This window comes from Alexandromys fortis, unplaced genomic scaffold (assembly GCF_014885135.2).
Source record: "Alexandromys fortis isolate MF-2015 unplaced genomic scaffold, M_Fortis_MF-2015_v1.1 scaffold_77, whole genome shotgun sequence".
NCBI lineage: Eukaryota > Metazoa > Chordata > Mammalia > Rodentia > Cricetidae > Alexandromys > Alexandromys fortis.
In genome coordinates, this window is record NW_026067967.1 from 8,301,272 (window position 1) to 8,314,454 (window position 13,183).

The 13,183-nt window shown below is 51.0% G+C and overlaps 1 protein-coding gene across 1 annotated transcript in view; it reads left to right on the top strand.

Moving 5' to 3' along the window:
* The first annotated feature begins 3,163 nt into the window (after positions 1–3,163).
* The window catches only part of Chrdl2 (chordin like 2), a 29,135-nt gene continuing 19,115 nt past the window's right edge, over positions 3,164–13,183 (top strand). The window contains exon 1 of the mRNA XM_050154471.1: positions 3,164–3,751. Within this exon, the coding sequence (XP_050010428.1) occupies positions 3,670–3,751 (82 nt within the window). The 5' untranslated portion in view covers positions 3,164–3,669. The remainder of the gene's footprint in view (positions 3,752–13,183) is intronic.

Here is a 13,183-nt window from a genome sequence, read left to right on the forward strand (position 1 = left end):
ACAACCGTGTTAGAAGGACTGATTGACCCAGACTACCAGGGAGGAACTGGACTGTTTCTTCATAAGGGGGTAAGGAAGAGTATGTCTGCGGTGCAAGAGATCCTTCAGGGAGGATCCAGGCCAATTGGAAGCTACAACTGTCCAGTCCAGACACGATGACAGCAGGCCCAGACCCTTTGAGTGAAAGCATGATTTCACCCTCACGAAAGCTCACGAAAGCTCATGAAACCTCACGAAAGCGCTCGCTAAGGGTGGGGGAGGTACAGAGCAAGCAGTAGCAGATGAACTTATAAATTTCCACCGAGGTCACATGACCAGTTACAGACATGAGAACTGCAACGACATGAATGCTTTTGTCCTACCTATCAGGAATTATTTGTAAACATATTAAGTCGGTATTTATGGCTTTCTTTCTTCTGTTTCTTTATCATGTAATATAACATCAATTGAGATCATATTAATGGTTAAGTGTTGTGAATGTATATTACCATACGAGACATTTAAAAAAAAAACTAAGTATTCCTCAAGGGACTTTGCTACCAACTCTCTGGAGTCCAGAAGAATCCAGATGGTGGTCTTTGAAGCTGCAAGCTTTGTTGTTTTCCCTCTTGGGCTTGATTATACTTTGTTATGATTGCTCATTCGCTTTGGCCTTGTATTTTTCTCCTTTGGAACAAGAATGTCCACTTGGACCAAATACGTTGGAAGTACGCTCATGGGAGTGTAGAGTTAAGAGGTTGGAGACTATTAAAGTATCATGGTTTTTAAGGACTGGAGGCCTTTTAAAGCAGACTGTAGTAATATGCGCTGAGGTAAAAAACCAAAGGCCTTGCACATGCTTGGCAAGAACCTTAGTGCTGAACATTTGTGATTAAGGCTGAGGCCAGTGGGTGCTTCATGTATTCAGATGAAAGAGTAATGTCTTTCGAAGTCACCCTTGTTCTTGCTCATGCGTTCAGCCATGTTTATTCGGTGTCATTGTGAATCAAAGGTTTTCATAGCACTCAAAATAGCTACAGAAGTGAAAAGGGCATCTTCCTCACAGTGCAGGATGAAATGCAAATAAATTTTGCATAAATTTACACTCCACACAAAGGTTGAGAATTTACTAGAGCCCTTGCCTAGCAAAGCCCTAGAAAGCCCCAGGTTTGAGCCCCGACTGCAGCAAGACAAAAATTAAAAAGAAAAACTTTTGTCTGGGAGAACTCAGTGAAGTCCCCAGAGATGGCGTTGCTAAGTTAGGGTGCCTACCTACCTACCATGCAGGAAGCCCTGTCCCATCTCCAGCTGAGCATGGTAGTGATCCCTACAGCCACAGCACTTAGAGGCAAAGGCAGGAAGATGGTAACTTAAAATGGGAAGCTAGGGACATGGCTTAGTTGGGCAGACATGAGGCCCTGACTTCAAATCCCTGGGATTCACATCAAAAAGCTGTGTGTAGCTGTTAAAGCTTGTAACCCCAGTGATGACAGAAGGATCCCTGGAATTAGCTGGGTAAGACGGCAGTGAGGCAACAGCTGCCCTCTTCTGGCCATAACATGCAAGTGCAGAGGTATGTGCACCAGCATACACAGGTGTGCACACAGTGCCCAAGTGTGAACACGCCAAAAAAACGCACGGCAAAAAGAAACAAGCAGCTTGAGGTCACAGAAACTTCCAGCACCGGGATGCAGACTTATTTTCCTAGTCAATAGGGGGCTGAGGCAGGGAGGATCATTGAAGCCAGCTGGGACAACTTGACAAGCCAGGAGCTAAAACCAGAAAGTGCTGGTCTACTTTGCTCAAGGGCCAAGATTGAGAAGCAAAAGGAAACTGATTTAGCAGAAGGAAAACGCGCACAAAGATACAGAGGCGAGAAAAATGCAGGGTCACTTGGGGGATGCAGTGGTTGGTAAAGGTTTAGAGCTTCTTGTAGCCTAAGACATTAAGATGGGTGCAGAGCTCATGTTACCAAAGACAGAGCAAAGAGGTGCGCTTAACCCTCTACCCCGGAGGAAGGAGAGAAGGCCGGTTGTGATGGAGAGAAAGTCAAGTCTGAGGGGTACTGGGGGAAGTCGGTGTTTGTGTCTTCATTCTGAGAGCCCTGAGAAGGGGACTCCTGGGTCATTGGTTCCTCCCACTGCTCATTGGGATGAGGAGGTGACGACACAGGGGGACAGGGAGCCCAGACTTATTCCTGCCCTTCACTGTCTGAACCTGGCAATCAGATTCTCTGCCAGAGTGGGGTTTGGCCCGCCACCTCTTCTCTTTTCTTATCTGTTTCCTGGTCTCCCTGAGACTCTGCTAAGAGTTCAAGTAGAACCTCAGGAAGCCAAGGTCCAAAGTTAGGAAGGCTGTGTTTACCCACAGCGCCCCAGCAAGATGTGGATGGGGCCGGGACCTTGCGTCTGCCCATTCGCTGCGGATCCTGGGTGCTCTGGTGTGGGCAGAGCTGGTTCTCTTCTTAGGGTCCTATTAGCTCAGGAGCTCATTCAACATGAGGTCTGGAAGCACAGCCTGTCTGGGTTGCTGGGGTTCTGGGTCGGCGTGAACGACAAGGTTCTGGCATCCGGCTGTCACTGACACATGGGAGAGCGGCGGGACTTCACCTGTGCAGGCAGAGCTTAGCTCTCAACCAGGGGATGGCGCTTGGGACCACCGCCTGGAGACTGGAGAATCCAGGTACCTGAAATGGTGATAGCATGGCTTTGCTCCCAACTCGGAGTGCTTTGATGCTCCTAATCTCATCTGATACTTTGCAACATTTGCAAGACGATACTGAAGATCTTAAAAGTCACCGAAACCTTCATTTTAGTGCTAGGGAGAAAGTGTCCTTCCCAGGTGGTATGCCCAAAACCACTAACTGTGTTAAGAAAGGCAAGTGTTTCTGCACTCCCCACCAAGCACCCAATCCTGAGTTTTCCCAGACTCGTCCCCACTCGAACCCCAGCCTACTTCCACCTGAAATGTAACTGGGCTGTGTCCCCTTGCAGAGGAGACAGGGATTAAAACCCAGTGGTCCCTTTCCCCTCCGCAGACCCCTCGTCTCCACTCGGCGCCTCGCCTGGGAGCGGAGGTTCGGAGCCCTATGCAAGAGGGGAGGGGAAAAATGGGCTTGTTTCTCGGGTGGCCAATCCACGAGCTCGCGGTGCCTTAGAGGAGGCGCCAGAGCTAGGCCGGCCCGGGGCTGCAGGCTTCCCGCGGCAAAGTACAAATGCACGGCGTCTGGAGCCCGAAGCGTGCACAGCGGCCTCGCTCAGCCTCTCCCGCGCCGCCGCCGAGGGTCCTGCAGTCCCATCGCGCCGCTGGTCCGTGCCAGAGTCCGCACCGCCGCACCGCCGCCAGCCAGCGCCACCCGAGCACCGAACCCCGAGAGCCACGCGCGCCCCGCAGACCCCGGTTCTCTAGCTAGCGCCTTCTCCCTTTCTGCCATCGCTTTTCCCTCCTGCCGGACCTTCCTCTAACTCCTCATCTCCCATCTCTCCATCTCTCTCCCTTTTCTCCTTGTCCCCTTCCTACTGTCCTCTCATCCCCACCTGAGACCTCTCCTGTCCTTGGCTCCTCTTCATCTTTACTTCTTTGACTCCTTAGGCAGTGGTCCTACTTGGTCCTGGGAACTTTTACGTTCCTCTCAGAGTCTTACTTTCTCCCGGCTCATCCCGGGGTTGTCTGACCTTGGGGCAAAGAAGGATGGTTCCCGGGGTGAGAATCTTCTCCTCTTTGCTGGGACTCGTGATGCTCTGGTTCCCCTTGGACTCGCAAGCCCGAGCCCGTAAGTAGAAACGAGGCAGAGTCTGGGCAGGCAGGGGTGGGATGGAGACCACTGGGATACAGGGAGCCCTGGTTCATGAATTCATTCAGGCAGCACCTGCATAGCAGGAAGTCTGAGACCAATGTGGGCTGCTGAGTCTGTGGGAAGACAAGGGCTTGGCAAACTCCACGCGGGGTAGGGGAGATGCTGCCCTGCACAGGGCAGGCACTGCGCATTGTGGAAAGGGACTGTGTTCCCAGCAGCCCGGTGTGTTGCCGCAGGAAAGGAGTGTGTGATGAAGAGAGAAAGGCTGTTGTGTGGAAGAGCTCTTGGACAGAAAGATGAACAAAGCAGGGTGACCTTTCTAGTCCTTTTTCTTTCCGGACGCTCACAATATTGCAGGGAGGTGCCATCACTCACTTTTAACAGAGGAGTAAACGTAGCGGGGCAAAGAGGAGAAAGTTACCCGAAGCTTGTGAACCATCCATAGCCGGGACTCTAATTCCAAAGCCTGCCTCGCAGTGCCTGGAAGGCACCGTGGTGTGGAGCTGGGAGACGCTGGAAGGCATCGGGACTTGGTAAACTAGATGAGTGTTTTCATCTTCTCAGCCCCACTGAATACTATCCAGTGGGAGTCAGACGCGGAAGGAACCTCACTGTCTCTTTTCTAATCTATAAAACGTGAGACTCCTAAAACCGTTCTGAGTATTAAATGACAGAGCATGCAGGACAACTTGCAGAGTGATGTTTTGCGAGGTAGCTTCCCCGAAGAATAACGCCGGAGTTTCCTCTTCAAAAACAATGTAACCCTCAAGCAGGTTATGTAGGCCCACAGCCCCCTTAAACTGGTAATCCCTTCTGAACTCCCTTAATAAAGAAACAGGGACCAACTAGGGGCAGTGGTTTGCTCCAGGCCGCAGGGGCAGAGCCTGGTTTGAAGACCCCAGCTTCCTACCTCCTAGCTGAGAACCTTCAATCTCCACACAGCTCTGCAGGTCAGCTCTGCTTCCCTCTCACTCCCAGATTTTGTGGAGCTGGTGAGGCTGGTTGCTGTCTTGTTTGTTCTGGTGAGTGGAAGGTTGCATGTCTGTCTGATGTTCCCTAGCCTGCCGGAGGCTGGAGATTTGTAGATGTCCTCGTGAACGGGAGTGTTCAGAGTTGGGTTCAAGCCTTGACCCTGCCTCTTACACCGGTGTTGCTTTTCAAACCTGTGAGCCTCGGTTTCTTCATCTGCAAAAGAGAGCTACTAACCAAGGGTCTGAAGGGTTTGGGGAAGGATTCAAGGGAATAGTGCTTTCAAATGCCTAGCAAGATGCCAAATACTCAGTAAATGTCCTCGCTCCTTCCTTGAACCTTGAGGACTTCCTCCTTGTCTGCTTGCTTGTCCACCAAAAGAGACAGTCTCAGAGGACCTCTGTGTCTGCCCTGGCCTTGGCCCCACAGCTCCCTTCCCAATATCAGTGCCCTGGGAGGTCCACTCTGAGGATGACCCAGGAACTATTCGAAGCCTCTGCTACCCCACATGACCACCAGCCCTTTTGAGCTTTACAATCACCTTTGCCTGATGACCCCTCCCCCCAGGCCCCCTGTGCCTCCACTGGCCTTCTAATCTGTATCTGTCCCCAGGTCCCTCCATAGCCCTGTCTATACAAAGCTCCAGACACTCAAGAAAATGACCGTCATTTAGGTGACCTGGCATTCAGGGAGGAGCATTGGGATCCTGGCGTTAAGGCTGGGAGAGCTTTCTCTTCTGTGTCTAGCCATCAAATTACCTATTTTTAGAGTCAAGCTGAAAGGGGGGACTACTACTGAGCCATGGAGAAAGGAACAGAGACCTAGATCCTAACCCCAGCTCTGTCATGTATTGGTCACGTGTGTTGGGACACCTTCACCTGTCACTGAGCCTAAGGTTGATTGGTGCTCTTGGTCTGTGGATTTTGTCATCATTGCAAGTCTCCTGCCAGCATCCTGTCTTAAGGTCTCATATGAAAAGTCTTGTCTTAGTGTAAGAGAGATCTCAAGCATGTGGTGTGTGTGAAGTCTCCTGGTAACTCCAAAGTGCTTTTACAAATGGTGCCGACAGATGGGTGTTCTCGGGTGTGTGCGGGATGGACTTCCAAGGTGGTTACAGCCTGAAACATGGCTGGAGCCTGTGAGTGGGGGGTTTTGGCACACTCTTTAGTTGAAGTCCAAGGCTGCTCATCAGAAGTTCTTTATTCTCTTTTCGGCTCTACCCACAGATCCAGACTGAGTCTCAGATAGGCCATAAGCTGAACCCTAACTGCCCAGCCTCACCATGGGCTGTATCCCATTTTCACACAGGCTGGAGGCTCTGGCCTAGTTCTGCCTGTGCTGACCCAAGCCCCAGGTGGACTCGTCACATGTGTGGTCACATCTGTGTGGTCATTCATCCCCTCTGTGACCCAGAAGTGGCCCCATTCTTTACTCCTCTCCAGTGCCTTCTCCAGCACTTGCTTCTCTCTGCATTGTATCCTTATAATCCATCTAGCTTCAGGCTTCTCTTCTATGCTGCTTTCGGGAGACTAGCTGATTACCAAGTAAGACATCAGCCCTCTGGAGTTTGCGTCTAATGGGAATTGGAGTTTTGGTTCCCAGGTGATGGATTCTCAGACCCCGGAAGAGGCCTGGACAGAAGGGTGGTTCCTCAGTTGTGGTGTGATTCCAAAGGCAAACTCACCCTCAGAATGTCAGGGTAGCAACACTTGCTCTTTCCCTGATGCCAAAATCTAACCTCAGGCACCGTGTCCTTCCCTGCCTCTGCCACCTGTGAGGTAAGATGCTTGCGCTTAGGTGACGTTTGAGGACCAGGGTAGCATTAACTGCCTGTCTTCATCCTAAGTCCACTTGACTTTGGGAGTGGGAGTTGGGAGAATGTAGGTACTCTGTCCTGTGGGAAGGAATAAACGAGCAATTCCCAGGAAAACGTGCCTGGAACGGTCTAGAGAAATATGTACCTGGAATACTTAGCAACATGGAATCCTGCCCTGCTGTCCAGCTTGGTCACATCTCTATCCATCTGTCCAGATGTGCATGACCCGGTGGGGAGCAGGGAAGGGAAGACCCCGAGTCTGTGTCTCTAACCACAAGGTTCTGTACCTCCCTGCTCCCACCAGTAGAGGTCTCTGCCTCACTCACTGGCTTGAAGCAGCAAGCCCCGAGACAGCTGCGCAGTTGCTCCAGCTGTTGCACCTGTTCCAGGGCTGGCCTCTCAAGTTCCCTCAGCCGCCGGCCATGGCGCCGGCTCGGAGAAAAGGACCTTGAATATCTCGAACTCTCAAAGAGGCTGACCGATGTCAGAGCGGTGTCCCGGGAGGTGCAGCACAACGATCAGGCGCCATCCTGGGTAGGACCCAAGCCTGTTGCCCATTCTTGTACTCGGGAATTCTTCGCTGTGTCTCTGTTAGGTTCTTTTGCTTGCAAGTTGAAGCCAGTCCTTCTGGTCCTGTCCCTTGGACAGGCATCTCTATGAACACCCCTTCCAGAGCTACGGAATAACTGTGGAGTCTTTGCTGGGAGAGATCTAGGATCTCTGGCAAGTCCTGATCCCTCCCTCACTGGGGTTCACTTTCTCTAGAATGAGGGGATTGGACATAGTCGGAGTCCTTAGCTTTCTAGGATTCTATGAATCTAAGTGTATATAACACACACACACATTTTTTTTCAAGTGGAATAGAATGTGGACAGCTCTCTTTGATAGGTAATAAAGACGCCCTTCCTGGTTCAATGATTCTGCTCTTGGAAGTCCTTCCACACTTCTAAATGTCTGCTGTGTCCAGATGAAGGGAGCTGGTTTCAGAGAAGCGTATCCCTTCTGCCAGCTTGCGCAGTTTGGCCACTGAGACATTTCTTGTAATTTCATTAGAGGCCCCCCTCCAGGAGAGCCAGAGCCCAGGGCAAGGCTTGTGTCTTAGAGGGGAGTGAGGGTGTCTGTGTGAATAAAATACGATTGTATGTGTAGAAATGGGACCCGAAGGCTTGCATTCCTGGGCAGTCTGGCTCACTGAGATTTTCTGAGTTCTTACTACAGTTCCAGTCCTCTCGCTCCCCTCCCTGAACCTTGTGGTGTATTTCCATGGCCCCCTCCAGCCTCCCCAGAAGCGGCTTTTTGGTTCGTTTCTGATTGCTATTGGAAGAGTCCTTAGGCACACCCTGCACGCTTGACTTGCCCCCACGGGACCTTTACCATTGCATGAATGTTTTGGATCAAACTGTGGGGTGCACTGGAAGGGGGACATATGAGGAATGTTGACTTGCTCATAAAGATCAGGGAGTTGGGACTGGAAAGGTGGCTCAGTGGTTAAGAGCACTGGATGCTCTTCCAGAGGTCCTGAGTTCAATTCCCAGCACCCACATGGTGGCTACAATCATCTATAATAGGATCTGATGCCCTATGGCATGCAGAATGCACATACATAAAACATAGATAAAATTTAAAAAAAGATCTGGGAGTCATCTTTGCCCTCAGCTGCCCCAAGCTTCTGACCTTTGGTTTGTCAGGTGGTTTTGGGAGTCAGTGGCCAAGAAGTGGAAGGGGAGGTAGAAGGTTAATTCCTGTGATGTGGCATGGTGTACATGTTGAAAGGGCCTTGTTCTTCCATGCAATGCTGCTGTTTTGTTTTTTTTTTTCTAAGGAGAGAGGTTTCCGAGATTAAAGACCATCATCGGATCTCCCGCTATAGCCGCACCCCCTCTTTGGGTTAAACTCATCCACCCATGCATTCATTAATTCAGCAAGCACTAACTCCACATAGCCTCTGCACCTGCCAGAGGGTCAATGCTCATTCCTTCCTCTCACACACTCTGGTATGGGAGACAGAGCCACTCAGCAAGTGCTTCCAATCCATGGTGATAAGAATTCACACCACATTGGGACCAAGCTTAACTCAGTCCTGAAGGTGAAGCCAGGGTTCTGCGGGGTGGGGGTGGCTTTGTAGGGGCAGTGCATGTAAACTGTCTGAAAAAGAGGGGGGGGTGTCCTAACACTGGCAGTATGTCCAGGTGGAGGAGGTGGGAGATCCTTGAAGTGATGAGTGAGAGACTCAGCAAGAGGGGATGGGACTGAAAACAGGGCCGCTACAATAGTGGTAAAAATGTATCCAGAAGCCAGCTCAGGGACAGCCTGGTGGGTGACCTGGGGCCATCTGCAATCAGTCTGGAAAATATCCCTGTCCTGAATTGAGACCAGATAAATTAAGGCAATGAGTCTATGGAGGTAGGTGCTTCCTGTGGAGGCTAGCACCCTTCAGAGCCCGTTCAGGAGTCTTCCTGTCCTAGCCATGGGCACTACAGCCTCTCTGCATTTGCAGGTGGCTCCAGATGCCTGGCAAGTCATTCTCCTCCTGCTCCTTGTTTAACACCTCCAAGATCCTGCCTGGTGTCTCTACACCCCTCCGTATATGTGTGTATGTGTGTGTGTGCCTGTGTCTATGTGTGTGTGTGTATATCTATGTGTCTATGTACCTGTGTCTCTGTGTGTGTCTCTGTGTGTCTCTCTGTGAGTGTGCGCATGTGTCTTTGTGTGTGCGTCTCTGTGTCTCTGTGTGTATGTGTGTGCGTGTGTGTGTCTCTGTGTGTGTGTCTGTCTGTGTATGTGTGTCTGTGCATATATGGGTATGTGTCTGTGTATCTGTATATGTGTGTCTGTGTGTATCTGTGTGTGTCTGTGTGTCTGTATGTGTGTGTCTGTGTGTGTATGTGTGTTTCTGTGTGCGTCTGTCTGTGTGTCTCTGTGTATCTGTGTGTGTCTGTGTGTGTATCTGTGTCTGTGTGTGTTTATGTGTGTGTCTGTCTGTGTCTGTGTGTGCGCGCGCACATGTGTGTTTCTCAACTGGTTGTAAGACTTGAGTTGCAGAAGTTCCACAAATCAGGGAATGTCAGGAAGCTCTTTCCTGTTACTAATGAGAGTGATGCTCACTGCACACATGCCAAGTGCCCTGCCGTCACTGATATGTCATTCTCTGGCCCCTGCCCAGGAGCTACAACCACTGTGGTCCCTTGCCGTCACTCTGCGAACCTTTGCACTGCCAAATGCCTCCGGCTACTGCACTTGTCCCCAGCCTTGTAGGTGGTTCTGGGCCACCTGATGACATCACACGCACTCGAATCTCCATGCCCGTCTTGATTGCTCCTCTGCCTTCTCCATCCATATCCTGCCCTGCCTGCCCTGCGGCTGCCCTTAGAACCGACAAACCTTTGCCCACCAAGCACAGTTGCTTCTCTTTAGGTCCAGCCCCGGTACTCTCTCCCCAGAGTGACAGCCATAGCTCTTTTCTGGTCCCTCACCAACTAGTCCTCTAATTGGCTTTCAACTCCCACGGCCCATGTTGATGATGCTTCTAAAATGCAGGTTTGATCATACCACCCTGCAGCTCAGTTAATACCCGTCGCAGGCGACCTTTGCCCTCTGGATCGCAAGCTTCCATTCCTCCTTCCCCAGCCGAGACTCTCACCTGTTAGTCCTCCCTCCCCATCTCTGCCCAACCTTCAGATCCAGTTTCAGCTCTGCATCCCAAGCTGAGGTCTGGAGAGGGGCTGGTGATATTAAGGGAGACAGGATGGCTTTTGAGTGAAGATATAAGGGCCCAGGAGCTTCATGAATGAGGAAACTTTGGAGCTATGACCTCTAGGGTATTATGATATTCATGGCTAGGAGGGGCTGGAGGCTGTCCTGAGAATTGTGGAAATAAATACCATGAGAAATAGACCGTTAAGGAAGTGTAGAGCCAGCACCCAGATCTGGGTCTTGTTAGTCTGGTCTTACACACTACTTAAATGAACAAATATTGTAATCTGTATCTGACAGTAAGCGTGGTGTGATTGGGATCTGACTTAATCCTAGAATAGCCCCAAGTGCCACTGAACAGATGTGAAATTGGTTGTGGGATACTTAAGTAGCTTTACTCAACTTGGGCTTCAAATAAAAGCTAAATCTATTATTAAGCCCTGACCTCTGGGACTACAAAAGGTCCTAGAAATTAAGACCTGATTATTTCTAGATGGAGAGAGAGCTGGGCACAGGTGGGCGGAATAAGAATGGTGATGGAGGAGAGGAGGCTGGGCTGGGGCCAGGAAGGGAGGCAGGAGGAGGGCAGAAGGGGAGGGAGATATGAAGAGGACACTGCCTCCTTCTCGGTAGCACTCGGGATGATCTTCAGTAGCTCCCAGAACTTTATCCTAATCCACCTAGGAGGGCCTGAGAGCCTAGGGTGGATGCAGCCATCAGAACCTCCAAGGACTGTGGAATAGCCAACTCTTCTCATAACCACAGCACCCAAAAAGCCCATCAGAAGCTTCACGATGTAATGAAATGTAGGCTTTTACAAGCGTGCAACTCTCAAATCTTGAATCTCAGAAACGTGATATTGTGGATTCATAGACTATACAGGAAACCTCTGGAGACCATAGCCTACCCCTGTATATCTTTCAAATAGGGAAACTGACGCTCAGAAAAGGTGGGACATTTCTGAGTGTCACCTCGTGTGTTTGCAGCTTCAGGAGCAAGCACTTGTGCCAAGAGCCTTGTACAGGAGCCGGTGCCGGTGCCAGGGTCAGTGGAACCAGAATGGCTGTGCTTGGCAGTTCACATGGCCTTGGGCACGCACCTCCCTAGAGGAAGAGCACTCCAGGCACCTTAGAGGGCATGGTAGGGTGGAGTCTGTGGCCACCAAAGGCCTCCTGCCAGGCCCCCCACAGGCTCAGCTTCTGCCAGGCCTGTTGGTGGCAGGGAGGAGCCCTTACTGAGTGGCTCCTGCCCTCACACTCTGAGTGGGCAGGGATGGGAAGGCGTGCCAACTGGCGCAGAAGCCCAGGGCTTTAGGACTGCCCCAAGAAAGGTAGGACACAGTTTCTTCAGCAACTGACTGAGACCTAAGGTAGTCACGGTGTTGCAATTACCCCTCCCTTGTGGGGGGAGGGGACTGAGAAAGAAAGACATTATTCACTCCACAGAGAGTCAGACTGGCTCTAGCCAGCACCCCAGCTGGGCCTGTGTTCCACCCTCTGCCAGGGAAAGCTGGGAGATAAACATAGCTCATTTGATACGGGCAAGACAAGCCAGCCGGGAGTTGCTGGCTCTGGGGGATAGGACCTGCTGTCTAGTGCCACCCTTTATAGTGGGTTGGTGGGAACAGGTAGGGAAGAAGCTAAGCTATATGTTCCTAAGGTCCTTTGTGACCCACCGCGGAGGAGGCTAAGTGGTATATACATTCCTAAGGTCCTTTGTGACCCACCGAGGAGGAGGCTAAGTGGTATATACATTCCTAAGGTCCTTTGTGACCCACCGGGGAGGAGGCTAAGTGTATATTCCTAAGGTACCCTGTGGCCCCCACAATGAGAAAGCTAAGCTAATATTACAGCAATTAATTCTCACACAATGTTTAGGAAATTGTTGACTTATTTTTCACACAGGGTCTGCTGTATCCCAGGTTGGCCTCAGACGCACACGTAGTTGAGGATGGCCCTGAACTCCTTATCTTCCTTCCCCACCTTCAGAGTGCTGGAGCTACAGGCCTCTGCTGCCTTGCACTGTGTACCCTGGGCGAGCGCCCTACCAACTGAGCTATGTCACCAGCTCCCACTAAGTAACACATAAAACAGCACAGAGAATAAATGCAGGTTTCTTTCTCGATGTTTCAATACGGAGGCACTAAGCTCTAGCTGGACCTCCCCATGTCTTCTGAAAAGAAGAGCCCAAGTCATGGAGGTTTCCTATGCCAATATTCCTTTGGGACTGAAGAGCCCCAGGTGGCTGTATGGTTGGGAGCTGGCAGAGACAGGGCAAGAGACACAGTGGGCCCGGGTAGCCATATTGAAATGGGATGCCTGATCCTGGGCCAGCCAGGGGGTAGGGAGAATGTGAGGGTGACAATGGTTGGTTAGAAATGAAAGGAGAGTGGAGGCTTTAGCAGAGCAGAGGCATAGGAGAGGCCGCTAGCCCATCTCAAACACAAGCCAGTATTTCAGTCATTCTGAGAAACAACCCACGTACCCATTAGCAATGGATACACAGACAGCTAGGACGTCAAGTCAAGGTGGCTCAGGGAAGAAACAAAGATAATCTTTGTCTCGGTGTGTGCATGTGTGCGTGTGCAGATGTGTATGCGTGGATGTGGAGGTCAGAGGTCGACATAGGTGTCTCCCTAGATCGCTCCCCCTTATGTATTGAGTCAGGATCTGTCGCTTGAGCCCAGCGCTTGCTGGTTCGACTAGTGGGGTGTCTTCTAGTCTAGCCAGTCAGATTTCTCCAAGGGTTCCCTGTCCTCTGCCTCCCCAACACTAGGATTCCAGGTAGGCTACCACACTTCAGGACATTCGACATGGGTGCTGATGATATGAACACAGTCCTCACATCTGTGAAGCCAGCTTTTCCTCACTAAACCATCCCCTTGGCTCACAAAGGTCTCTCTCTCTCTCTCTCTCTCTCTCTATATATAT